We start from the raw sequence: 25506 nt of genomic DNA on the forward strand, positions 1-25506 counted from the left end.
CATTCCTTCCTTTCAGTTTCAAGGCACTAAACTTTACCAGTTGACACTCAGTTCTTTCTACTCAGGTTTCTCCTTCAGTTAACAGGCATAAAGCTCTTGGCATCGTGGAAAGGGCATAGGTTTCAGAGTCAGATACACTCGTGTTCAAACACTGCTGCTTACACTCGGGCTCTCCGAGCCTGTGTCCTTCAGCTGTAAACTCGGCATAAGGACTATTTGCTAAGCTCCCAGCAAGGTTCCATCCACGTGGGCAATCACTAGTGCTTGCGTATTTGTGCTGTTGGAGGACCGTGTTTATGCTCTTCATGCCGGATTCATCCCATCGTCAGTGTCCATGGAATGTAATCTAGATTCTGCCCTCTTTTTCTGGCTCAAGGGAAACGTTGCTCTGTGTTGATTTCCTGTCACTAATCTTCTGATGTCAGAAGACAACTGCTGTTAGTCAGTGAAAACTCTGAATCATTTTACTCTCTTTTCACCTGTCCTGCGCATGTGACCCCAAGTTCCTCCTGCACGTTTACCATGTGCTATAGGTCCCTGGTCATCTGCATTCGTTTTCTTGTGGGTGACCTCTCAGGCTATAGGGCCTTCATAATAGAATTTGAACACTGAGTTGGTTGTCCTTCAAAAGCTACATACTAACTTACTGGCCTGGGAAGAAGTTGTTCAACTCTTACACAGTATGATATTTGGGGAACTGAACCTCCTAACCCTAAAACCTGCAAAGTCCATCTGAAAAATAAAACCACCCTGGAAACTAGTTCCTGGGGTTCACTCCTCTCCCTTACCGCCACATCCCGGGTCCAAGCAGCGTGGGAAATGTGCGTCTTTCCCAAGCACTGGCAGCCCACAGCCACAGTGACCATTTGCACTTGACTTTGGGGTTTTCTCCTCTTTGTTAATCTAAATATAAAGGGAGACATGAGAAAGAAAAAATGAATAAACATCTACCTCAACATACTAGAAAAACAACAGAAATAATGAGTTGAGAAATAGAAAAAGAGAATAATAAATAAAACCAAAAATTTGTTCTTTGAATAAGTAATAAACATCAGGTAATCTTCTCAAGAAAATAGAAAGGGAAGCACAATTTCACAAAACAAGGAATTGGAAGGGGCAAACTAAATAAGTTAAAATAATCATAACACTTTTTTTGAGGTCTTTGAAAGTAAATTGGAGAATCTGGATGAAACAGGCAGTTTCCTAAGAAAATACAGTTTACCAAAACTAACCCTAGAAGAGATGGATTATCTGTGCAGACCTGTCCTCATCCAAAGAATAGAGCAAGTTGACAAGAACCTGCCCACAGAACACCGCCAAACCCACAGGACTTCACAAGTAATTCACCCAAATCTGTGAAGTCTCAGGAATTCTGGTTCCACGAGGCTTGTCCGGTCCACGCTTCCCATCCACACCCTTGGCGGTCCAGACAGCCATCCCACCAGCCGACACCAACGAAGTCCACTGCTTGGCCTCCTTGCTCACTGCTCTGTGTGAAGGGACATCTGGAGACATCTTTATTTTCTTTCTTTTTTATCACCCTTGAAATGAACAGAACTGAATCTAATGAGCATCAGCTGTTTCCTCACAAATCTAGACCCAAGACAGTGCAGAGCGTCCTCCCCTCCTCCTCCAGACCCCAGTCTCCCGTAGAAGAGCTCCGTGATCCACGAGCACCAAGCAAGCCATGCGGCTTCCTGCAAAGTGTTTGCTTCCAGTAAAGGCCAATAGCTAATTATTTCAAAATAAGAGTGCTATTTTCTCATCAAACCCCGTTCCCTGACTATCTTTCACAAATAAGTGCAGCAGTTGGTGTGTTTCCATGCTCCATGGGTTTGGTGAACAAAACTACATGCACAGACTTTGTGTCCTCAAAGCTGTGCTTAGTGACGAGGTCAGCATTGGTCTGTGCTCTTAAGGGGAAATAGTTGGACAAGCATTAGAGGTTTTGATTTGATGCGAAATATTAAGTGTTCCTGCAGTTTGTATTGAGCTTTTTGTTTGAAGATAAGTTAATCACGTTTTCCCAGTTCCCGTCTAGATAAATACTTCTTGATCATACCTGTCATCCAGCTGGGTGTTTTGGAAATTTTGAAAGAACTATAACCCATACCCCTTGGAGCTTTGGGAATTCAGGTTAAGAAACACAGTTAATATGTACCAACTAGAAAGTAAGCAGTCGCTAATCATTGTCACATTAGTCTAGGGACAGAAGTCAGTATTTATCTTAGATGTGTTGAACACCTGCAAAGCTTCATTCAAGGTTCTACAGGGAATACAACACTGAAGACGGTCACTCATGGAAACTAAACTCCAGTGGAGGAGAGGGAGTTTAGGATACGTCATCGAGGCAGCATGACAAGTGCTTCCTACAGAAGAGAGGAAGGACGTTGCAAGTATCCAGAGATAGAGCTCCATTCAGCTGGGCAATGTGCGTGTACTGAGGGAGGAGTCAAGGCTTCACGGATAATCAAGGATAGTCCCCACCCTGTCTAAAATAGAGATCGCCGACATTGCTGCATAGCCCACCAGCAGGGGACACGGGTTATGTGCCTGGGGTGGGCTGGCATGATGGAGGAGGTTCCACACACTTCTGAAATGGTCCTGCTGTCATTTGGCAGGAATGTAACTGCGAAAAAATGGCTACATGTGGAATGCCTGATACACCCAGAAATGGGGGCAGTGCTGTGATGGAAACAAGTTGGGTTATTTCTAATTATCTGATTACAAGGAATAGAATTTATTAATGCGTATAAATTCACTGTCCTTTTTGTTCTAACATACCTCGTTTATCAAGCTACTCTTGCTCAATATTTATGTTAATAGTGGAGGTTTTTGTTACGAATACCGTGTAATATCACAAACATAGATCTTCTGATTTTACCATCAGGACTTCTGTCTTTTCTGACTTAACGAGGTTTTCTAATCCTAATTCCAGCCTCCTGGACTGTAGGCAGGAAATGTGACTGGTGGTCTGGTTTTCTTTCAGGCACTGGAGGATCGCCCCAGCTCGCTCCTTGTTGACCAGGGAGACAGTAGCAGCCCCTCCTTCAACCCTTCAGACAACTCCCTCCTGTCCTCCTCCTCGCCCATTGATGAGATGGAAGAAAGGAAATCCAGCTCTCTAAAGAGACGGCAGTAAGAGACGTTTCCATGTCAGCATTGGTCAGCTTTCCTCCTGTCTCTGTCACCTTCACAAATGTGACAGGGATCCGTCTCTGGATGGGTGCAATGAGTAGCTCCAGGGTCGCTCCTGGAGTAGTTGTATTGTCTTTGAGAATCTCTCAGAGCCTCAGAAGGGTGCAGGAAGCCATAGCTGCAGGGTTGTTGTTTTTTTTGAAGAGTTTGGAAATCGTTTATTTTACTAATTTTTTTTTTTTTTTTTGAGTAAGCTCTACACCTAACGTGAGGCTCAAACTCATGAGCCCGAGACCAAGAGGGCCTGCCCTGTATTGACTGAGCCAGCCAGGCGCTCCCCAATAGCTGCAGTTTTGTTATTTGTGTGTTATACTTTATTTATAAATAAGAATGATACAAGAATATCTTCTGTCACTTCTACTGAGAAACTCCTGTGCTTTCTATTATATACGGACTTGTGAAGGAAAGAAGGCAAAATCAGATACAGTCCCGAAAACTTGAATATTTTTTTAACATAACCTTAGTGATAGTGTTTCTCAGTTCCACTAAAGCCACTTACAGTGAAAAAAGAGAATCCTGGGAAATATTACAAAAGGTTTTAACCTTGCCTTTGGAGAGAGGAAATTCTTGTGTGTGGGCAGAGACTCGGTTTTACTGAGCGCTCTATCCCGACACTCTGGATCCTAGAATGATGGCGGGCTTATGGAGAGGCCCGGCCAGTGTTGGCTGAATTGGATGGATGAGCAGACCAACAGACCTTTTCAGGCCAGCTGAGGTGGTTTGCTGTTTGGATCAACTAATTGTCTTCTCTTATCAGAGAGGCCTTGCAAACAGTTATGAGCCTTCAGAAACACTTCTGGATGAGTGATCAGACCCGAAGCTTTAAACATCTGAGTTAAAGTTTTTTGTCGTAGGTCCAGTGAAGCTTAAAATGACTTAATCATTTAAAAACAGAACAAAACAAACTTGCTTCTTTTACTGTCATGCCTTTATAACAAAGTTATGTCCAAGCCTCTCTTGATTGTCCATAAGTGTGATCATAGTCCACAGCTCTTGTGGGTTACGTACATGAACCTGTAAGTGATTTGGGACACTCAGGAATTGGAGACCCAATTGTGTAAGTTTGATATATTACAGTACAGTCCCAGTGGGAGTCCGACCTGACAAAAGCAAAGTGCTAAAGAATTCATTCAGAAAATGAAAAGCGTTTGGATTGTAAACACTCGTTTTTCCCTCTCTTTCCAGCTATGTTTTGCAAGAACTCGTGGAGACAGAGCGTGACTATGTGCGGGACCTTGGCTGTGTGGTTGAGGTATATGTTTTCAGAGATTTAATAACTTGTATCAGCCCCAAGAGTTGTGAAGGGAGTATTATGTTTGACAGTTCAACACTGATAAACTTCTCAAAAGCTTTAAAAACATTTTGACACCCGCCCCCAAAAGAAAATCAAGTTTCAGGAAAATGAAATTTAGCCAATTATCTTCATCTGTATTCACTTTTAACTGCTTCTTTTTCACATAGTGTATCTTTGACATAATCACTTTTTTTTACAATTAAGTTTTTAAATTATCATATCCAGCCGTTGTATTTATGACACGGGAATCTTGCCTTTGATTATTTACAAACATGGATATCCTCGCAGAAATGAGAACATCGTTGGTTGAAGAAGTCAGTTTGGCCAACTGTGGCTTCAGTTCCATCCTGAATCCACCTGGGTTCAGAGCTGGTCTGTGGCCACAGCAGGCCATTTGCTTATACTTGCCATAGAACAAATACATCACCATCTTCATGGCCCTGAAGTTGCTGCACACAGTGTAGCCATAAGAGAACCGTGGCCTTTCATACTGCATCAGGGCCTCTCCAGGCTTTTCCCTGGCATTAAAGCTCAGGGCATAATCATATTTATAAACTCAACTCCTCAAAAAGCTGTTTTTATACTGTATATATGTATTACAGTATATACTAATACAGTTTTACCACTTATTCTTTCAGCTTCACAAATTTATCTAGGACAATACTTTTGGGGTGTTCATTCCATTAAAAGTAACAGCTTTCACAGTTAGTTAATTGTGTAACAAAAGATTTAGCATGCTTGATGCCTCTGCAATTTAAGTAACTTGAATTACTTAAGAGATAAGTGTATAGGCTGAATCCCACTCAAGATAAGTTGTAAATGACATTTTAGCAACATATTTAATCAACTGTTATTAAAAAATCAGTTTATGGAAAGAATATTGTTAAATTCTTATTTAACAAATTATGTAAATAATCCAAAAAGAAAAGGAAATCTGTTTATGTTCTTATCCTAAGAACAGAGAAAATATATTTCTGGCCAAATATTTAATGTTTACAAGCTGCTAAGATGATTTGTTTTATGAAGGCATTTACATTTAAATGTCTTCAGTTCCTTTGAAGACTTTGGATCTATGAATGCCACCAGCTCAAGGAGAGAAAATCATGGCAGTGTGTGTGGCCATACAGTCCGAGTGCCAGTGCAGGACTCTTTCCTACGGGGCTTTTATCTGTTTTTAAAGAAATATTGGGTTATGAGACAGTGCATGTGTCTGTTTTGTTCTTTATGACTGTTAGTCCGTAAGTTATTACTTGATCCAAATATGTCAGTGAAGCAAACTTATTCTTAAATATTCAATTATAGGGCTACATGGCTCTTATGAAAGAAGATGGTGTTCCTGATGACATGAAAGGAAAGGACAAGATTGTATTTGGCAATATCCATCAGATTTATGACTGGCACAGAGAGTACGTAAGACGCTTGCCATGCATGACAGTGTGCACAGCATCATCACTTGCTAAACTGCATTGTGTCAGGCAAATGGGAAAGGCCGTGCAGTGGTTTGTCTCCTTTTATTACCTGTGTGGCCTCCCAGAGGTAGCTGGTGCAGAGGAAGTACTGATCAGGGCACCTGGGTGGCTCAGTTGGCTAAATGTCTGACTCTTGATTTCAGCTCAGGTCATGATCTCAGGGTCCTGGGATCAAGCCCCACATCAGGCTCCATGCTCAGCGCAGTCTGCTTGAAATTCTCTCTCCCTCTGCCCCTCCCCCTGCTGGTGTACTCTCTCTAAAATAAATAAATCTTTCAGGGAGTTTTGTGGTAGCATGTCATGGCAGGGGGAAGAGTCTCTTCTGCTTGCTGGTGCATCCAGGGAGCACCCGTGGGGGCGGCTGGACACACTAGCACCAAGCCTGACTGCCTGGGTTCAGAGCCCAATGCTGGCCTTGAGCCATTTGCTTCCCTTCTCTGTGCCTCCGTTCTCCTTCTTCGCAGTGTGGGTCAGAGTCTTACCCACCCCCCTCATGGGGTTTTTCGTGAAGAGAGACTGAGTTAATACATGCAAAGCACTTAGAATACCATCTATGTAGAGTAAGCCTCAGTAAATGTTTCTAATTAGAATTGCAGCCACCTCTTGAATATATACAATTACTATGAGAGAGTTTTGAAGATACTGTTTTTTCTAACAATTTTAATGGGAACAGTAGACATGACTGCACATGAAAATCACATTTGACCGCAGCACCTTGTCACAGCCGTCCCAACCAGGACATGCACGTGGCGGCCGGTGCTACAGCACATCAGCCCCTTCAGGTCGCCTAACTCCAGATTTAAAAAATCTGTAATCATCTGCGGATTGCTTAATGCCAGCCACTGATAATATTGTGGAGTATTCCAGCGGCCCTGTTCTGTTCCTCTGATCTGTACAGGGTGCCTACTTTACTGTCTTTATGTGCATCGCTGTCCCCGTGGCCTGGAGTGTGCTCCCATCCCCTTCAAAGCCCAGGTCAAATGATCACTCTCCATTAGGCCTCATCACTCCAATCAGATGTGCTCTGTCCTCCTTGCAGATAGCATATGTAAATGTGCTTTTGAAACTATAAAGTACTGTGCAGATATGAGGGGTTATCAGGGTGTGTATATAGTAGTGTTTTATTATTTCTAAATTTATCTGTCCTGATAGAATGTAAAACCCTTGAACCCAGGTACAGGGTCATCATTTTCATATCCCCCTTAATGTCTAATTCAGTCAGACTCGTAGATAAATGAAGGACCAACTTCAGACACAGCCTGACTGATAGCTCTATTGATTGTAGACTAATCTGTGAATCTAATTTTAGAAAGGGATATTTGGCGCTCCTCTATAGTCTGCCACCCCTGAGTCTGGTTGTGAAGCCAGGATGGGAAGAGAAAACAGCACAGTGTTCCTGGGTTGACCAGACAGAGAAGTTGCACCTGGAGATGGGGCCCGCCACAGTGTGTGCAGAGCTGTAATAAAACCCCAGGTGCTAGAAAATTCAACATAGCCTTAATGGATATGCTGGTTTGCGGGTTAATAAAATACCAGACACAACTATCAACGTAGCTAGGTCATGACTGAGGGGGCATGCGTCTTGGAGACTGTAGCCCAGAAGAGACACAGAGCAGGTGTCCCACAGCCCTCGTGTTGCTGTGGTTACAACTGATTTCTGTCTCGGTGGGAGCTGATACGCATAACCTGGAGGTTACGTTGGATAGTATTTGGGAAAATGTTGTAAAACTAGCACAGGTAATATATTCAGTATTTCAGTATTTTATATCGATTATTATCCTTTGGGCCTCTTAAAAATTACCATAAAATATATGAAACTCTAGTTTTCAGAAATAAAAATGACCAATCGTGTTGAAACTTTTATTTTTTCTCTGTGTTCAGTCGTGATATGTTATTGCTTGTGTCCTTAAGAAAAATGAGACAAAAATGTTGATTGTCCAAGAGAAGAAAAGGTCGCCAGTCAAGGGATGGTCTCATTCTGCCTTGTCTTTTTCACCTGTGTATCTCTCTTGGTTCCTGTCCTAACAAAATGTTTTCTGTGAACATTGTATTTCTTAAGTATATACTTGACACTTTCCAGTTGCTCGTGTCACAGCAGACTATTTTGACAAAAATCAGAAGGCCAAATTGGAAACGGCTCTAACATTTCTCTTCTCGTTTCAGCTTTTTTTTAGGAGAGTTGGAGAAGTGCCTTGAAGATCCGGAAAAACTAGGATCCCTTTTTGTTAAACATGTCAGTACAATAACATTATTTATATTCTGTTCTGATATTGTCATATTTAGTGACTGGTTTTTCAGATTAAAGGAGAACTCACTGGTTGTTTATAAAAGTGCTTATGCTAAGAATCAAACCAAACCGTGCAGTGTCAGCGAATTGGAATTAAACCACACTCTTGCACATGAATGATCGGCTCTCCCGGTCACCTAGCCCCAGCCAGCTGTGGAGCTCAGCACAGTACAGAGTGGTCAGAAGGGGGACCAGAGGCAAACTTGAAGCAGGAACATTTGGGGATGTCTGCGGGCAGACAGTTCAGTGAGGATGGTGATGTACTTAAACATTCAGTAGGTTTAATGTAGTAGCCAAATACATGTGTGTATCTGAAATAAGTGTGTTAACATTAATGGGTTTTTTAGGAAAAATTCCTGCATTTAAAAAAAAAAACTAGTGATAAGAGTTTTTGCATTTTTGCAAATCTCTTTAATGTCTGCCTTAATAGAACACAGATGGATTTTTATATCGGCTTCTGCATTCATTCTGTTGTGGAATGGTTTCTTGGTTAAAATATATGAAAAAAAAATCCATCCTCATACAGGTAGAGAGTTGGAAAGGAACAAGTATTTTAATACTCTTTTCAGGTAATTATGGGTAGCTTTCTGAGATACCACACCGGAACTCGACCGTGTGATACCATCTCAAAGGTTAGCTGCCACGTGGAATCTGGAAAGCTCTGTAGCGGACTTGTGCCTTACTGTTTCACTGGACGCATTGAGGCCCCTCACACCTGCAGGCGTCCAGCCCTGCACCAGCTTGTGAAATAGCGCTTGGTCAGTTGGAAAATAGTGGTTCACCAGTTTAGACAGATCTTCCAGATGCTGAGACATTTTGTTACACATTATCAAAAAATCGCATTTGTTAATATCGCCAGCCCTCTCTTTAGGCCAGTGTTTAGGTATTGTCAAGTTCACAGTGGCAGATACCCTGTTTTCCAAAATTCTGATCTTTAACTTGAAAGCTCAGAGTTTCATTATCAACAGATACTGCCAGTTTGCCTTGAAACGACAGACTTTTTGTTCATGTTCAAGAAGATGTTTGTCAGATACCCAAGTAAAAATATATTTTGTGTCCATCCTTCTTTCAAGTAAAAATGGCAGCCCACAAAACCCAGCAGTCAGTTTGGCCCACAGCTCAGTGTCACAAGTGCGCCTGCTTGAGACAACTGTTGTATGCCACAGAAGTGTTATGAGGACCTCTGTTTTGTCACAAGAATGTTAAAAAGACGTACACTCCATGGTTGAGTTTTCATAAAATGGATTTTTATGACTGCATCCAGAACATTCTGAGGTGAAACTGGCAGTCTTCTGCAAATGTGCAGGGGTGAATATTTGCCAATATTTGCTGGTTTTGCACATCCCTGAGATGGTAGCACAAAGAAAGGGGCAAATTATATCTTAGCATTAGTCTGAAAATAGTTCTGACCCACTGGATCCCCTGAAAGGCCACAGGGACCCCCAGGGGTGGGTACACCACACTTAGAGGATCACCGGATGAAGGGATGGCTCACTAGGTACCTTTTCCCCTGCCTTCAGCACCTGCAGTCAAAGAGCTTTTTCTTCCCTGCTAAAGCCAGCAAGGCTTCCTAGAGCACTGGGCCAGTTGGAGGGGTGGCAGTAATTCTCTGTTCAATACGAAGAACCCTGTCCTCTTGTTGCCCCTGTACTTGCCGGGTGAAGTGAGGGGTTTGAAATACCTGAGGGGTCAAGGGGGAAAGACTGTCTTCGGAGCCACAAAGCAGAATGCTGACATAGTCATACATCTGGAATGTGCTCCCATGGGCCTAAACCAGTTTTGTTTGAAGATTTCCTTTATGAATGTGCTGAAATGTGTATGTGCTCTTATATTCTAATTGAACTTCTGATTGTTTTAACTCCTCTGTTTGCCTTTTTCATTCCTAGGAGAGAAGGTTGCACATGTATATAGTTTATTGTCAAAATAAACCAAAGTCTGAGCACATTGTCTCAGAATACATTGATACCTTTTTTGAGGTAAGACCCAAGAAAGAAACAAAGTATTTCTGAATCTTTTGTTACAGTTGATGTCCAAAACCTAAAATGTCATGTTTCCCAGGAACTAAGCAGTCCGTCCCTATAAATCAGAGAAATGAGTATGAATTCAGTCTATGATTGTGTATCTGTTAACCTTCAGAAGACTGGGGTCATTGTTAAAATAAGGGGTTTTTTAAGCGGTTTTGAACTTAAGGCTCTTTACAGATTCAGAACAACTCATGATCTAAACTCTCAGCCTAAAAATAAAGCATGTGTTTATATGAATAAAAGAAAGCAAGTGAAAGAAGGTCTTTAAACAAGCAAAAAAAAATGGCTATTTTGAAAACCGCCTTGAAAGGTTGGAAGAGGCCATTCTGAGAAATGGCAGAGCCCTGGCTGATGTTTGTGCAGCGAGGCCCCTTGCCCCACCCCACGCCTCTCCCGCCTTCCGTGCTGGGTACTTGGCATTTCTGACCGTCACAGGGACTCAGCAATTGTCCTCTGAAAGGCAGCACTTACAGATCTTTCTTTTCTCCCTTAAAACCACAGGACTTAAAGCAGCGTCTGGGCCACAGGCTGCAGCTCACAGATCTGTTAATCAAACCAGTGCAGAGGATCATGAAGTACCAGCTGCTACTGAAGGTGAGGGTTTGCTGGGCGCAGACTCGGGGTCGGCGGTTTGTTTGGTGAGAGGACCGGATAGGTGAGGGGAAGGAAGGGTTGGGCAGGGGAGGGGAATCTTCCCTATAAAAAACCTAAAGCAGTCTTCTGATTTCTGATTTTAAATATTTCAGAGTAAATTTCTTAAAATCTGTTAAGGCGCCTTGTACTGTCTTTCTCAATTTTTCCTTTACATCAAGTTCTGAATCAAAATGTCACTTGAAGTTAACTTTTTTCCCCATCACAGATCTTTGAATGTTAATCGTTTTTCCTCGGCTCTCTCGGCCTTGCAAGTTTTCTCATCTTCCTGGGGGTCCTGCGTGAAATTAAAATTTCAGAGCTCAGAAGCCCTTGATTGGTTTAAATTCCTAAGCACAATTAGAGGCAAAGTCACACAGTTGTCCATGATGAGAGTGAGTGTCGAAATATGTGGAGAGTGCTTCGGATATAAAACTTAGAAGCCGGGCATCCACAGAGCCCAGAGCTGTCTTGGAGTAAAAGATGAGCTGGTACCTGCTTAGATTTGGTTGACTTTGCTCTGCTGTAGCTCGAAATCCTCCTAAGGATATCTTTCCATCATGTTACCGGGAGAAAGCAATGAGAACATACGACCGAGATGCCTGACGTGGCACCTGGCACATCAGGAATGAGCAGAAAGGTTAGCTGCTGTTGTGATCATCACCCTTATCATGTCCTTCTCTCTGTGCTCCTTGCAGGACTTCCTCAAGTATTCCAAAAAAGCTAGCCTGGATACGTCAGAATTAGAGGTACTTACATCCCCCCGCTGGGGCCACCCTGTGCTACCCAGGCCCCTCACTTAATCCTTCCCACCCCTGTCTCCAGTGTCCCCTGAGCAGCCTGCCCGGGAGGGGCCTGTCCTGCACCTGGATGCGGGGGGGGGGGGGGGGGGGCGGGGCTGGGGGGAGGCGGAGGGGACGGTGAGCTGAGGGCGGCAGCTTTCCCCGGGGAGCTGACCAGTGGCTCTGCTTTCTCTCCCACCCCCAGAGAGCCGTGGAAGTCATGTGCATAGTCCCCAAGCGGTGCAACGACATGATGAATGTGGGGCGGCTGCAAGGATTTGACGTAATGCTGCAGCTCTTTAAACTTGCTCCTCTGGCTTACCTCATTTCCTTCGGTCTTCGATCACTTACCTGCACACATAGAAAGCTGATCCTTTTTGCCTACTTTCTGTCTCCTCTCACTGTTCTTGAACCTGATTGGTATTTTCTTTCAACTTCTTTCGGTGCATCTGATTTGCTTTTTGAGGCCCTCCCTCTGCTCACAGCCCAGCGCCTGCCGGGGCTTGGCTGTGACTCGCAGGCCCTCTGATCCTGTAGCGGGACAGCCGCCTTCCCTGGCAGGTGGTGGGAAGCAGGGGGCCCCTGCCCGTCCACCGTCCCTGGGAGCTTGACTTCAGGCGCACTTGTTCGTCTGCCAAACGGTTCTATGAGTTGCCAGACTATTGATATTACATATTGTCCTATTAGTATCTTAAAGATACTCAGAATTTGTACAAATTCGACTACTGAGTAAAGAAAGGGGACACGTTTTTGCTTTTCTCATCTACTCTTTTACTAGAGAATTAGGGTGTACAGTTCTTGGTGCTGTGGTTCTCAGGAAAGCGCACACACACTCTCCTGGACGGCTTCTGAAAACACGGGTCCCTGTGCATTTCTAATGGTCCTGCCAGGGCGCCGACGCAGCTGGGCCCAGGGTCTGTGCCTCGAGAACCTGCTCCAGTGTGAACTACACACTTTCAACCCATTTTGTCTTTGATTATAACTGAGGCCAGAGACATACAGAGTTTGGCAAGAATTTTATCTAGATGATTATCCCATCTGGGGCTAAGAACTCATTACAATAAATGAAATTTTTAAGCTCTATAAATTAATAGAAGAAAAACACATTCTGTGGGAACAACAACAACAAAAAAAACAGATATTTTGACTTAGAATGAAATGTTCTCTCCTCTTCCTTTGCCCCCCCTTTTAGGGTAAAATTGTTGCCCAGGGCAAGCTGCTCTTGCAGGACACATTCTTGGTCACAGACCAAGACTCGGGACTTCTGCCTCGCTGTAAAGAGAGGCGGGTTTTCCTCTTTGAGCAGATCGTCATTTTCAGTGAACCACTTGATAAAAAAAAGGGCTTCTCGATGCCAGGATTCCTGTTTAAGAACAGCATCAAGGTAATGTGTGTTTGTGCTGATGCACGTATCCGTCATGTGGATAAACTGTTTCCTTTTCAGCAATGACATGTCCTGATCCTTTGTTTATTAAATATTTAGAAAATTGCCTAAGACGTTTTAGAACTTTTAAAAGTTCACTCCATCCCTGTACTCCCTGCATTCTGAAGTGGCTGATGGCTTGCACACATCTCTGTGTGACCATGATGAGAAGATTTTATCTTTGTTAGTTTTTGTGTACCCCCTTTCCTAGGGCCATGTACAACTTTAAGGGACACAGATTTGGATAACTGTTGTAAGACCAGAGCAGAAAGCTTTCCCACTGTCTTATTCTCCTCCACTCAATGCGGACGCACTGAGTGCTCAGTGCTCGGCATGGGGCCGCGGGGGTAGACCAGACAGGCAGTCCATGCCCTCAAATAGCTTGTTGTCTGATGGAAGAGAAACACAAGTAACCAGACATAATAATTGCAAATGGCCCTGAGTCCTGTAAATGGGACAAACCAAGGGCCAGATAGAAGAAAGCAGAGGAGGGAGCTTGAGGTCTCAGCAGAAGATCCCTGGGAGATGCAGCTTGCCCACCCCTCCTCTCCATCCCTGCTCTTCCCACCTCTGCAGCCGTGCGGGCCCTGAGCTCGGAAGGGAGGTGTGCTTCCCTGTGTTAGGGCCTCCTACCCTGGGCTGCTGGGCTCCCTGTCGGGGACAGGGACGGGAACCCTCTTAGGCCCTCTGAGCCCTAAGGTCTCAGCACACGGGTGGGACACCGCACCATCCCGCTCCCCGTCAGGCTTCTGATGGCCACCTGCAGCAGCCTTTCTACTTCCTCCCGCTCCGGGCTGGGGGAGGCTCTTTTGCCCAACAGGACCTAGGGAGGCACTCGAGCTGGGCTCCATGAAACTGCAGGCCGCTCCTCTCTCCCACCATCCTCCAGCCCTCCCCCCCAGGCCATTGGAGGCCCCCAGGTTGTCACTCTGCACCCACCATCCTCTGGATGTCTTACCCGTTCTTCCAGAAGTCTCCTGACAGACGTCTCCACTCCATTCCAGCAGCTTAGAAATTCTGTGTTCTTGCTTCTGTAAAACTATCCCACATGTGAAAGCACATATAACTTCATAACACATGTCCTATGAACAGTGAAGGTATTTTAAATAGTCTCCTTTTATTCCTGGGGCAGGAAAGGGAGGGTTACACAAACACCGGCTCATCATAATGGAGTCTGAAATCAGGTAATTCCCAGGCCCATGTTTCTAGTTTAATATTCACGTTATTAGTTAAATTCCTGGTAATCCCCTCATCCCTGAGTTTAAAAAACCATTGAAAACCTTCAAGATAATGATTTCCAAGGCAGTAAAAATGACAGCTCGAGCAAAACTGGTTGTTTCAACTTTGACGTGGGATGAACTTTACAGTGCACCTGACCGGTGGGAATAAATGTGCTTTAGTTTTTATTGTAGTAAAATACACATAAATTCACCATCTCAACCATTTTTCTGTGTGCAGCTCAGCGGCATTAAGTACATTCACATTGTTGGGCAGCCATCACCACCCGTCCACCTCCGGAACTCTCCTTACCTTGCAAAACCAAAATTCTGTGCTCTTGAAACAACCACTCCCCATCCCCCCTCCCACCAGCCCCTGGCACCCACCATTCCACTCTCTAGCTCTGTGAATATGACCACTCAAGGTACTTACTTCATCTACAAGAAAATCATAACAGTATTTGTCTTCTTGGGACTGGCTTATTTCACTGAGCATTACATCCTCGAGGTTCATCCGTGCTGTGGCATGTCAACTATCTTTCATTTTTAAGGCTGAATAATATTCCATTACTCATTCCAGAGACCACATTTTCTTTATCCATCCATTAATCAACAGACACTTGGGTTACTTTCACCTTTTGGCCATTGTGAATAATGCTTTAATTTTTTTAAGGTGAGTTGCCTTTGCCTGGAGGAAAATGTGGAAAATGATCCGTGTAAATTTGCTCTGACATCGAGGACGGGGGGTGTGGTGGAGACCTTCATTTTGCATTCATCCAGTCCAAGTGTCCGGCAAACATGGATCCATGAAATCAACCAAATTTTAGAAAACCAGCGCAATTTTTTAAATGGTAATGTATGTTCTGTTAGTGGGTGTGTGTTTTGCCTGAGGTACATGTTTCTGTTTCTCTTCTCTCTCCTGTTGCCTCCTGCTCATAATGACGAGACATATTCAGCACAGACTGTGTTTCAGGCTCTGTCCTAACAAGCACTTGTGTATTACTTCAATTCCTTTTCACAAGAACCCCTGGTGGCGAGTACCACTGTTAGCCCATTTTACAGATGAGGAAGCTGAGGCACAGGTGGATCAGTAAGTTACTTAAAGTCCCACAGATTCTTCCTGGAAGAGTCGAGGTTTCCAGCATGCCGTCGCCCCCGGCACGTGTCCCACATGGTCTCTTCCACCACTTGTGCCTTGGAGCCCTGTCCTGGGAAGGGAATGCTTGAGAAAAACCGAGGCAGCCGACAGAAGTGGCCACAGATATTGTAGACATTCTCCAGTGCACCTTTGAAATTTTCGTTTGCTCACATTGCTCATCCATACTCCTAGCTCCTTTAGAAAACAAGCCCTATATTTTTCCTTCCCAGCTTCCATGACATGAGTGATGACAGGGAGCTGCAGAGCACCTTAGGGGCCGTGTCTTCTTCACAAGGAGAGTGACCATACTGACTTTACGGTTTAGATAACTCCTTTGACTCGTTATGTGGGTGACCTAAAACTGCCTGCTTCCCTTTGTGATGTCCACCTTTGACTCTGCTTCTAACTTGGCCATCATTGAAGAGCTCCGAGAATTCAGCCAGAAGCTAGATAACTCATTTAATGTCTTCTCTTTGTCCTTTTCTCCATGTCCATATTCTCTGTCTGTGCCCCAGTCCAATAGGATGTTGTCATTTCTTTGTCACCGTAAAACCACCTTCACACCTCGCATGACATTCAAGAGCCAGGAACACAGGCATTAAGTGAAAAATCAAGGGCAAGGCATTTGGGGCCAAGGGGTGGTCAGCTGCCTGGGTGTTAAGCAAGACTGATCATTTTTTACATTTGTTGTTGGAATTTGATACGTGGGGCTAGTAGGGGCCGGGGGACAGTCCTTGCGAATGTAGAAAAAAGTTTTGCTCCCATAACAATGAGCCAGTGCAGGCCTCTTTAAGGGTCCTGTTCTGAAGTGATGCATTAAATGCCTATCCATAGCATGCAACTGTTGGGAAATCTCTTTACCATCTTTAAAATAAAATGAACTGCCTCCCAAACTGGAGGCCTGAATAGGCCATGCTGTGAAACTTTACTAGACATCCTCAGTCTACATAAAGGACCGATTCCAGAGGATTGAGCACCATCAGGAATAGTGTGGGAGCTCTGGCCATGTGACACCCTTCCCTCTCGCCCCTTGTTCCAGTAAGAGGCCATGGCCAGGACAGACTTCATAAAATGTCATTTGGCTCCAAAATGCTTGTTCACACCTGCCTGACGTCTCCAAGGCAGGAAGGGGTTCTGCCTAATTGTTGTATTTCTCAAAGGTTTTAACACTTTAAAATTTTGTGATAATTCCCCGTATCTTATTTGGTATTTTTTCCTCAGTTTCCTGCAGATGACTACATACAAACTATATCGCTGGAGTCGAGAGATGGTCCAGCTACACGCCCCCCGGGGGTCTTTGTGGAGCTCTGTACCTTCCCTTGTCGTTTATGCCAAATCTGCACAGCAGAGGTGGTCCCTAACACTGCCTTCCTGCGAGCCTGCAGGGAAACCAAGGGATTCCTTAACTCCCAGCCAGGTTCTTCTTTGCCTGACTGCTCTCGGGTTGAAAGAAGACCTTTGTGGCAGCTGGACTGAGCTTTCCCACTCCATGGGAGCCAGCTGCTGTCTGGGATTCTCCCACACGGGCAGTGGGCCTCTTCCCCTGGGCGGGGATGCAGAAGCTCTGCTTGCTGCTCCCAGGCTGGTAAAGTTTGCGCCACCCTCGTTCTCATGCACTCTGTCCTTCCTCGGCCTTCTCTGCCCCCCAGCCACTCACACAGGCGCACCCCCGGGTCAGCTGTTCATCAACAGAAGAGTAGCATTTAAGATCTTTGCCTTTTCCTGTACTGATGGATGGTGTCAGTCTGCTGCTTCCAGGATAGGTGGGAGCTTAAAGGTCGTGATGGTTAGAAGTGGCGTGAATGAGCCTCCACTTGACTGGGGAGGGGGAGCATTCAGGACCAGGATGTCCTTTTGATGCCATTCTGTGCCTTTCTCCTTTGCCTGGTGAGGCTGTTTTTCTCGGTTCCCTGACTGCCTCCTCTCTGTCTCCCTTATTTACAGCCTTGACATCACCAATCGAGTATCAGAGGAACCACAGCGGGGGCGGCGGCGGCGGCGGGGGCGGCGGCGGGGGCGGCGGGGCCCCCAGCGGCGGCGGCGGCAACCCCAGCGGCGGCCCCGGCAGCTGCAGCGGCCTCCCCAGCTCGAGCAGAAGCAGACCCTCCCGGATCCCCCAGCCTGTCAGACACCACTCCCCCGTGCTGGTCTCCTCTGCAGCGTCGAGCCAGGCAGAGGCAGACAAGATGTCAGGTATGTCCCCTCCCGGCCCTGCACCGCCCCTTCCCGGCAGCAGCCCCGCCCCGGAGGCCGGCCTCGGCCAGCCCGGCAGGCGCGCCCCGGGAGAGCCCGAAGGCCCCGAGCAAGACGCCGAGCGCATCCCCAAGATGAAGGTCATTGAGAGCCCCAGGAAGTCCTCGGGGAGTGCCGCGGCAGGCGCCGGCCGCGATGCGGACGCCAAGGAGGCGCGGGCCAACCCGGAGGACAGCCGCTCGCGGAGCAGCCTGGGCTCGCTGCCCCTGGGAAAGCCCAGGCCCGGGGCCGTCTCGCCTCTGAACTCGCCTGTGGCCAGCGCGTTCCCTTCTCCGATCGGCAAGGAGCCCTTTCCCCCCAGCAGCCCCCTGCAGAAGGGGGGCTCCTTCTGGAGCTCCATCCCCGCCTCCCCCGCCAGCCGGCCGGGCTCCTTCACCTTCCCCGGGGACAGTGACTCCCTCCAGCGGCAGGCGCAGCGCCATGCGGCCCCCGGCAAGGACACGGACCGCATGAGCACGTGCTCCTCGGCCAGCGAGCAGTCCGTGCAGTCCACCCAGAGCAACGGGGTAAGAACGCCCGGCAGCCTGCGCCCGCCTGCCCCACTGCCTCTGTCCCGCCAGCTCTTCTAAACCTCCCCGTGGCCGCCGCTCTCCTCCTACTAACTCCTGGCTCTCCGGCCGGCGCCGCCTGCAGTGGTCAGCTCTCCGGCCCGGAGCCCGCGGACCGGGCGCCTTCTAACCCCTCCTGCCGCGGGACAGCGCTGCTCTCGTCTCTACTAACTCGCTCCTTGCTTTGTGTGTGTCTCCTTAATCCGGGAAGCCAGATCGTTAACCTTCCGAATGCAGCGCCTGTGCGTCTTTCACACTCTCTGACCAGCAGAGTATCTTGGAACTTCCTTTTTACCCCTGCCTTCCTCACACACGATTTTTTAGAGGGGTCAGTGTCCCTGCTGTTTACCTCCTATTTAAGTTGGAATCTGTACACTTTAAGCTTTTTGCTCATCGCTTGGTTGTGCTCTTTTATGCCTTAAATTATCTTTGCAGCATTTTTGACTCATCTGCTGGAAAAAAAAAAATCCCTCAAGAAAACTTCCAACAGCAACTCACAGCAAACTAAGCAGACAAAATGGGGGGAAAGAAATCTCTCCAGTGGAAATACTTGCTTCCCCCCAAGTTTCACTCTGGAAGAGACTGCTGTAGGGCCTCTGGAGCTCGGGCTCCTGCCGGCGGCCAGGAGCGTCCTGCCTTCTGTCCAGCAGGGGGCGCGCTGCAGGCGCTTCGGGCTTCCTCGCCCTCCTCTTGCCCGTCACCTATGTTGTGTCCTCAAGCAGAAAGGTTGCTGTGGTGGGTTTCTCCCCCATTTTGTGGCTTCCTCACTATCCTACCCAGCTGTTTTCCTACACGGCAGATGGCCTGACCTTTAACACTTTTCCTAAAGGCATGCGTGAGGGAATAGAACTGTTCTAACGAGTGTATGTTTGATCGCTTTATAAATTTTTAAATACATTTCCCTAAAAGGGTCTGTGTCTCTCTTTATGAAAACAAATCTGGCTTTTGCATGTCTCTCTTCTTTTTTCTGGACTTCTGTTAATGCCTTGTTTGGGTTGACGTGGCTTTCTCTTTTTTCCTATTTGTTACGTATTTTGTTAAACTCAATCTTTATATTTAATTGAGGAAGAAATTAGGAAATGGGTCTTGGTACATTTATTTGCCCTTGACTCTTATTTGCAAAAATAAGTGGTCCGGGCAGGCGTCCTCTGCAGTGGCTGTGACCAGTGTCCTCCTCTTTGTGGGTGCCTTACAGTGGCCTGCACGGTAGCCTGCCCCCCCCCCCCGCCCCCCCCCCCCCCCCCGTGGGTCTGAAATGCTAGGAATGCAGGTGAGCAACTTCAGCCAGAGGAAAAGAGGCAGAGCGCCACAGGGATGCCATGCCTGCCCACATCTGGTTGAATGCTCAGGAGGCGGGCGTGGCCTTACAGCTGAGACCCCTGTGAATTGGGGAATTGGGCCTGGGAGCAGCTCCCCGAGCTCATCCTCACCTGGACACTCCCCTTATGCAGACGAGGAGCGCTCAGAGTCTGTGCTTCAGAACGAACCTCAGCTGTTCCAAAGCAGGCGCCCGTGCTGGTCTCCGGGCCGCCCGGGAGCACACACACACATAACCGTCACCACCCGGCTCCCTCCCAGGATGTCCTCGGACAGAGGCACAGTCGCGTGTGCTGTATGTTCCGGCTTGAGGCTGCAAAAGTTGCCTCTCACTTTTTCTTAGGTGGTAGGTAACCTGGAAAGGGAAATTGCCAGTGTTTTAGATGAGTCAGAGTGCCTTACAGAAATGCCCTGGAAGGCTGGGAAGACCACTAGAGGCCTGAATGGGGATGTGAACATGTCCTCTAGGACTCTGAAGTGCTCTGGTTAAAAGGAACTGTCTCCCTGCCCCATTTCTACCCATTTGGGCCGTCTTACCCGCCTGGTGGGTCAGCAGTGGCCACCTTCCTCCTTGACTACTTCCACGGAGCCGTCTGCAGTCACAGCCAAGCAGCTGTGCCTAACCCATGAGCCTTCTTCCTCCTTTCATGGGCACCTTCTGGAAAGTTCTGCTGAGAGCAGGAATGGAGTGGATGTGGACCAACCCAGATGGTGACTGCCAGCCTCCAAATGTGGACGCACAATCTCTCTGCACCTGCCCACCTGGCAGCAATAGAAGTGCAACCCTGCCTTAGTCTCCGAGGCCAGGTGGCCCGTGTGCGTGCCCAACCCCTCATTCTGTAAGGAAGTGATGGTTGTGCCAGCCGGGAAGGCAGCTTCGAGCACTAAGTGAGATGGATTTTAAATGCCTGATCCTTAGCCTGGTGCATAGGGAGTGTTCAGAAAATACTAATAGCAATTATTGTGGCAAAATCATGAGACAAGCTTGGGATGCTCTGGCCAAAAGCAGCTGTGCTGCATAAGTTGCTTTTTGTTTGCATTTCCTACCAAATTTGGCTTTGTGATCTCAAAACTATTGGGTATTGCTATGTAAGTCAGAATAAAGTACACGCTAGAAGAATAAAATGGCATAAATGAATATGCACAGGCCGTACGTAGCCTGATGTGGACAGTATGGGGGGATCCACAAGAGGCAGGAATCCGCAACAGACTCTCAGCTGAGACAGAACCGGAGCTTGGCACTCTGCTGTGTTTAATTTAAATACCCACTGTGGGTCAAGAGTCCTAGCCCCGCACCCCGGAATTCTCGGCACACTGGCTCGTTAACGGCAACGAGCCCGTCCGCTCCAGCGTATCCCGACACAAGCTCAGTAGCCCAGGGCTGACAGGCATGGGGCAGGGCTGTCTGACGGCTGCACCTGTGCCACCTGGGACCTGCTCCGGGCAGCCGAGAGCCCAGCAGAGGCTGAGTGTCATCGGAGTCCGGGGGATCCGTGAGCATCTAGACAACAGCGTTGGTGGAAACCTCTGAGAACAAGCTACCAGGAGCAGGGGGCCTGACGCCCTTCCCCACATCCCACCTGTTGGATAGGATTGAGCAAGATGTAGCTCAGGAGGTGACAGTGGTGTCAGCTTCCTCCTCCTCCCCTGGAACAAAAGGGTCACTTGGTAAATGACAGCTTGGGACAAATACTGCCATTTGTGTTTCTTCTCAGCAGCTGACACCACTCAGCTTGTGGGCCTAGGTAGGTGGCCTTAAGAAACGATCTCTGTTTTACTCTTGCAATCTTGCGTCGTCGAGTCACTGAATATGTATTGAGTGTCTGCTACATGTCCGTCACTGTGGTGGACCTTAGAGACACACAGTGAACAGAGACTGGGTCCTGCTAGGACTCCAGGGGAGAGTAGGTTTTCTCACGCCAAGGGCTGTTCCCGGAGGTTGACTTGTGGGGCCAGCGGTCCACAGGCACTCTGCAGTGCTGTGTAGTCTTGTTCCCGTGCACCTTCAGGACAGCTGGGTCCTGCAAGTTCAGGGCCACTCGCTGAGGGCCACATAAAGGAGGCAGCCTAACTATCCGTGAGAGCAGAACAGCAGTTGGTTATCTTTTCAGGTATTCCTCATTCTTTTAGAAGGAAAAAGAGGTGAAAATGATCAGGCATGTCAGCAGCTTGTCATGATCCTTGGATACGTGTTCTCCGTGAACATTTTCTTTGGCAGATTTGGGGCCGCTCCATGATCTAATGTGTCAGTGAGCTGAAGAGCTACTTACTCTCTGTGGCCGTTTAATTTAATAATACTTTTTTAAATGAGCATGATGGTCACAGTGACATAGATCCAAGGCAGCATGGCATCAACAGGAGGACTGAGCTGTTCTCTGAGGGTGCAAGGAGGATGGGGTTGAAACAGTAACCAAGCTCCCGAAAGCAAAGTGTCATCATTGTGGTGACTGAATTTAGATTGTTACTTGCATTGCTTTTTAGAGAAATCCTGATTTTTAATTATCCAAAAAAAGCACAAAGTTAGCTAAAGAGAGAGTGGCAGAGGAGGGCAGGTGCCTCCGGGCCTGTCTGGTGAGCCCTGCTCTGGGTCATCACGCTGCGGCCGCACGCCGATGAGCGGGTTCATGACATCAGATCTCGTTTCAGTTCCCCTCTGCCTTTTTTCCATCTCTCCCGCTCCAGAGTGAAAGTAGCAGCAGTAGCAACATCTCCACCATGTTGGTGACACACGATTACACGGCAGTGAAGGAGGATGAGATAAACGTCTATCAAGGAGAGGTCGTTCAAATTCTGGCCAGCAATCAACAGAACATGTTTCTGGTGTTCCGAGCCGCCACTGACCAGTGCCCCGCAGCCGAGGGCTGGATTCCAGGCTTCGTCCTGGGGCATACCAGTGCAGTCATCATGGAGAACCCCGACGGGACTCTCAAGTGAGTGCCCACCCGGCAGGCCAGCCAAGGGGCCAGGGGCCTGGAGGCCCTGGGAGGAGGAGGAGGCCCGGCGAGAGAGCTGCGACATTGCCTGTCGTGCGAGTCATCTCTGAGCACAGTGTGGAGCCCCAAAGTGAGGATGGGGTGGCCCTTCATCTCTCAGACTCGTTCTGGCAGGTTCTTTTAATAACCCGCATGTGCAAACACACAGCTTTTTTAAGCCACTAGGTTATTTACAATGATATTATCATCTCCAAGGTCTCGGGCCAGGGGCAAGGACTCCCCAGGGACCCCGACCCCTTAGCCAGCTGTGCCGAGGGTGCTCTGGGCAGATGCTTGTTCTGTGAGCTGCAGGCAAACATCTGTGTGATGCCATTACCATTGCGCCTCGCGTATACTAGAAGGTTAATTCAGTTAAGAAATGACCAGTTTTGCTGTATTAAACATTTTTTTTTAACAAGAAAACTGAATTTGGGTGCTGGTTTAAAACTCTGCCCTCCCCTGAATCTGTTTGGCTGTGGTAGAGATCAGCCCAGTGGTTTCTGGGAGTGGAAGCACTGCAGGACTTGGTGATTTCTGAAGCCTCCAAAGGCCTCAGCCCAAACCAGCGGACCCAAAGGCAGTGACAGTGGTCGTGCTTCTCTCCAGGCATGGAGGACCCTCAGCTGGGTTCGCAGTACAGGCTGGCCAGCATCCCAGCAGCAGCCTGCCCCTCTGGGCTTGGAGCTCGCAGCTCCCGGAGAAGCTGGGCTTGAGTTCAGGCTACAGAGAGCCTCTCCTCCATGATAATCCCCTTGTCCTGTTTCTCCTTGATATGCAGCAATGTTTTATTCTAGTACAATGTTCAAGATTCCCATTTTGTACTTCATTTTATCAAAGAGTGTTCTTAGGCCTTGTATTAGGGTTCTCCAAAGAAATAGAACCAATAGGAGTGTGTGTGTGTGTGTGTGTGTGTGTGTATGTATGTTCCAGGGAGGAAGCAGGTAATAAAAGGAATTGGCTCATACAGTTACGGAGACTAGGAAGTCCAAATGTGCAGTGTGGGCCGGCAGGCTGGGGACCCATTCTACTAGAGAATTCCCTCTTGCTCAGGGAAGCCCGTCTTTTTACTAAGGCCTTCAGTTGATTGGAGGGGGCCTCGCACGTTGTGGAGGGCAGTGTGTTTTACTCTACTAATTAAAATGTTAATCTTATCCAGAAACACCCAGAACAACGTGTGATCACATTTCTGGGCACCCAGCGGCCCAGTTAAGTTGATACATAAAATTGACCATTACCAGCACTTTTGTATTTTAATCCTCAAAAGTGAAGAGCTTCTTGGTTTCCCCTCTGGTTGTTGAGACTCACAGGTGCGTTTCCCTCAGCAGAGCTCAGGGAGCCTCCGTCACCCCAAATCCCCTAAGTGGGCTACTCAGCCTTTCTCTAAGGCTTTCAGGAATCACTTGCTGAACACTAGAAAGCTGTAACACTACCAACGTGTTATTTTCCCCCTAGGAAGTCAACATCTTGGCACACAGCACTCCGTTTAAGGAAAAAATCTGAGAAAAAAGATAAAGACGGCAAGCGGGAAGGCAAGTTAGAGAACGGTTATCGGAAGTCGCGGGAGGGGCTCAGCAACAAGGTATCTGTGAAGGTGCGTATGCGCGTCTCCCGGAGCCTGCGGCATTCATTCCCGGGGCAGCGGCGGGGCCGGGGGCGGCCCAGGAGGGGTTGCGGGCCTGGCTCCTGGCCTCACTTGCCGCCATCTGCCTCCCGCATCCCCTCCCGCTGCCTTGGGCGCAGCTCCTGCAGGGCTTCGTAGAGCGCTCGCGGGGACCGTGCCCCCGGCACAGGTGCGCATGCGCCCCGTAGGGCGCCGGGGGGCGCACCTGACCAGGCGCTAGGGTAGCTTCCCAAGAACGCTGCTGGCTGCGCTGGGAAGCAGAGGCCAGGTTCTCCAAGTACACGGTGTCAGGTAGCTGTGGCACGGGCTTCTCCAGGGCCCGCCGCACACTGCTGGGAAGGGGCTAGAGGCCCGAGACACAGGGTCACCAGCTTTGGCACGTTCCCTCGGGGGTTGCTTCAGTCAGCGTTACTCCCATGATCAGATTGCCCTAAACCTAGCTGGGCGGTGGTTGCCTGCAGAGAAAGGAAATCTCCCCTAAAGGGAGCACATGGGCTCTGGTCAGGGCACTGGCAGCTCTTCAGAAGGAAGGGGCCCAGGGACCCGCCGAACCTGGCCCGTTGGATGAGAAAAATGGGCATTTCTGAGTTCAAGAGGCTCTTTTGTGTTGGTGGGTAGGAAGACAAAAATTCACTGAAATTTGTATGACCTGAGGCTTTTTGAGTACATTTAAAGGCAATGAAAATGTGCTCTGTTTTGAGACCCAAGTTGTATTCTTGTTCATCTTTCAGTGATACTTGTAGCCTGGGAATAAAAGTAACATACCACAAAACAGTTCATGTTTCTGGTTAACATCTATGTGCTTTTTCCGTTTCAGCTTCTCAATCCCAACTACATATATGACGGTGAGTTGTTATCTTGTTCCTCTGGTTTTGCAGAGTGTAGGGTCCACGGGGCACATTGTAGAACGCTGGGGCGTAACCTGGAGAGTGGGTTTTCTGGAGCGCTGGGGCATGGGCGGCAACTCGGGTCTCATTCTTGTTAGGATTGGTGGGTGTGGGAAAGGAGCCAAGGGTGACAGGTATCCCTGACTCCTTTCTCCTGCAGTTCCCCCAGAATTCGTCATTCCCTTGAGTGAGGTCACGTGTGAGACAGGGGAGACCGTTGTTCTTAGATGTCGAGTTTGTGGCCGCCCCAAGGCCTCGATCACCTGGAAGGGCCCTGAACACAACACCTTGAACAACGACGGTCACTACAGCATCTCCTACAGGTGAGGCTGGGTTTTGCTGGCAGTGAGCGTGACCTCCGTCAACTGTGACCAACACAATCATCCCCCTCGGTTACCCTCAGCACCCTGATGTCACCCACAAGGGAGCATTTCATACCGAGGTGT

General features: G+C 47.9%; 1 protein-coding gene across 2 annotated transcripts in view; it reads left to right on the forward strand.

Moving 5' to 3' along the window:
• Positions 1–25506, forward strand: part of TRIO (trio Rho guanine nucleotide exchange factor) — a 338883-nt gene that overhangs the window by 304417 nt on the left and 8960 nt on the right. Inside the window, exons 38-52 of one of the 2 annotated variants that reach the window (XM_032415386.1) lie at positions 2990–3138; positions 4384–4450; positions 5795–5898; positions 8125–8194; positions 10135–10224; positions 10774–10866; positions 11601–11651; positions 11890–11967; positions 12877–13068; positions 14998–15175; positions 17407–18221; positions 22263–22510; positions 24005–24143; positions 24991–25018; positions 25221–25383. In XM_032415386.1, the coding sequence (XP_032271277.1) occupies positions 2990–3138; positions 4384–4450; positions 5795–5898; positions 8125–8194; positions 10135–10224; positions 10774–10866; positions 11601–11651; positions 11890–11967; positions 12877–13068; positions 14998–15175; positions 17407–18221; positions 22263–22510; positions 24005–24143; positions 24991–25018; positions 25221–25383 (2465 nt within the window). Of the gene's footprint in view, positions 1–2989; positions 3139–4383; positions 4451–5794; positions 5899–8124; positions 8195–10134; positions 10225–10773; positions 10867–11600; positions 11652–11889; positions 11968–12876; positions 13069–14997; positions 15176–17406; positions 18222–22262; positions 22511–24004; positions 24144–24990; positions 25019–25220; positions 25384–25506 lie in introns of those variants that run through there. The other variant, XM_032415387.1, reaches the window with a different exon arrangement.

This window comes from Phoca vitulina, unplaced genomic scaffold (genome assembly GCF_004348235.1).
Source record: "Phoca vitulina isolate PV1807 unplaced genomic scaffold, GSC_HSeal_1.0 scaffold17, whole genome shotgun sequence".
Lineage (NCBI taxonomy): Eukaryota > Metazoa > Chordata > Mammalia > Carnivora > Phocidae > Phoca > Phoca vitulina.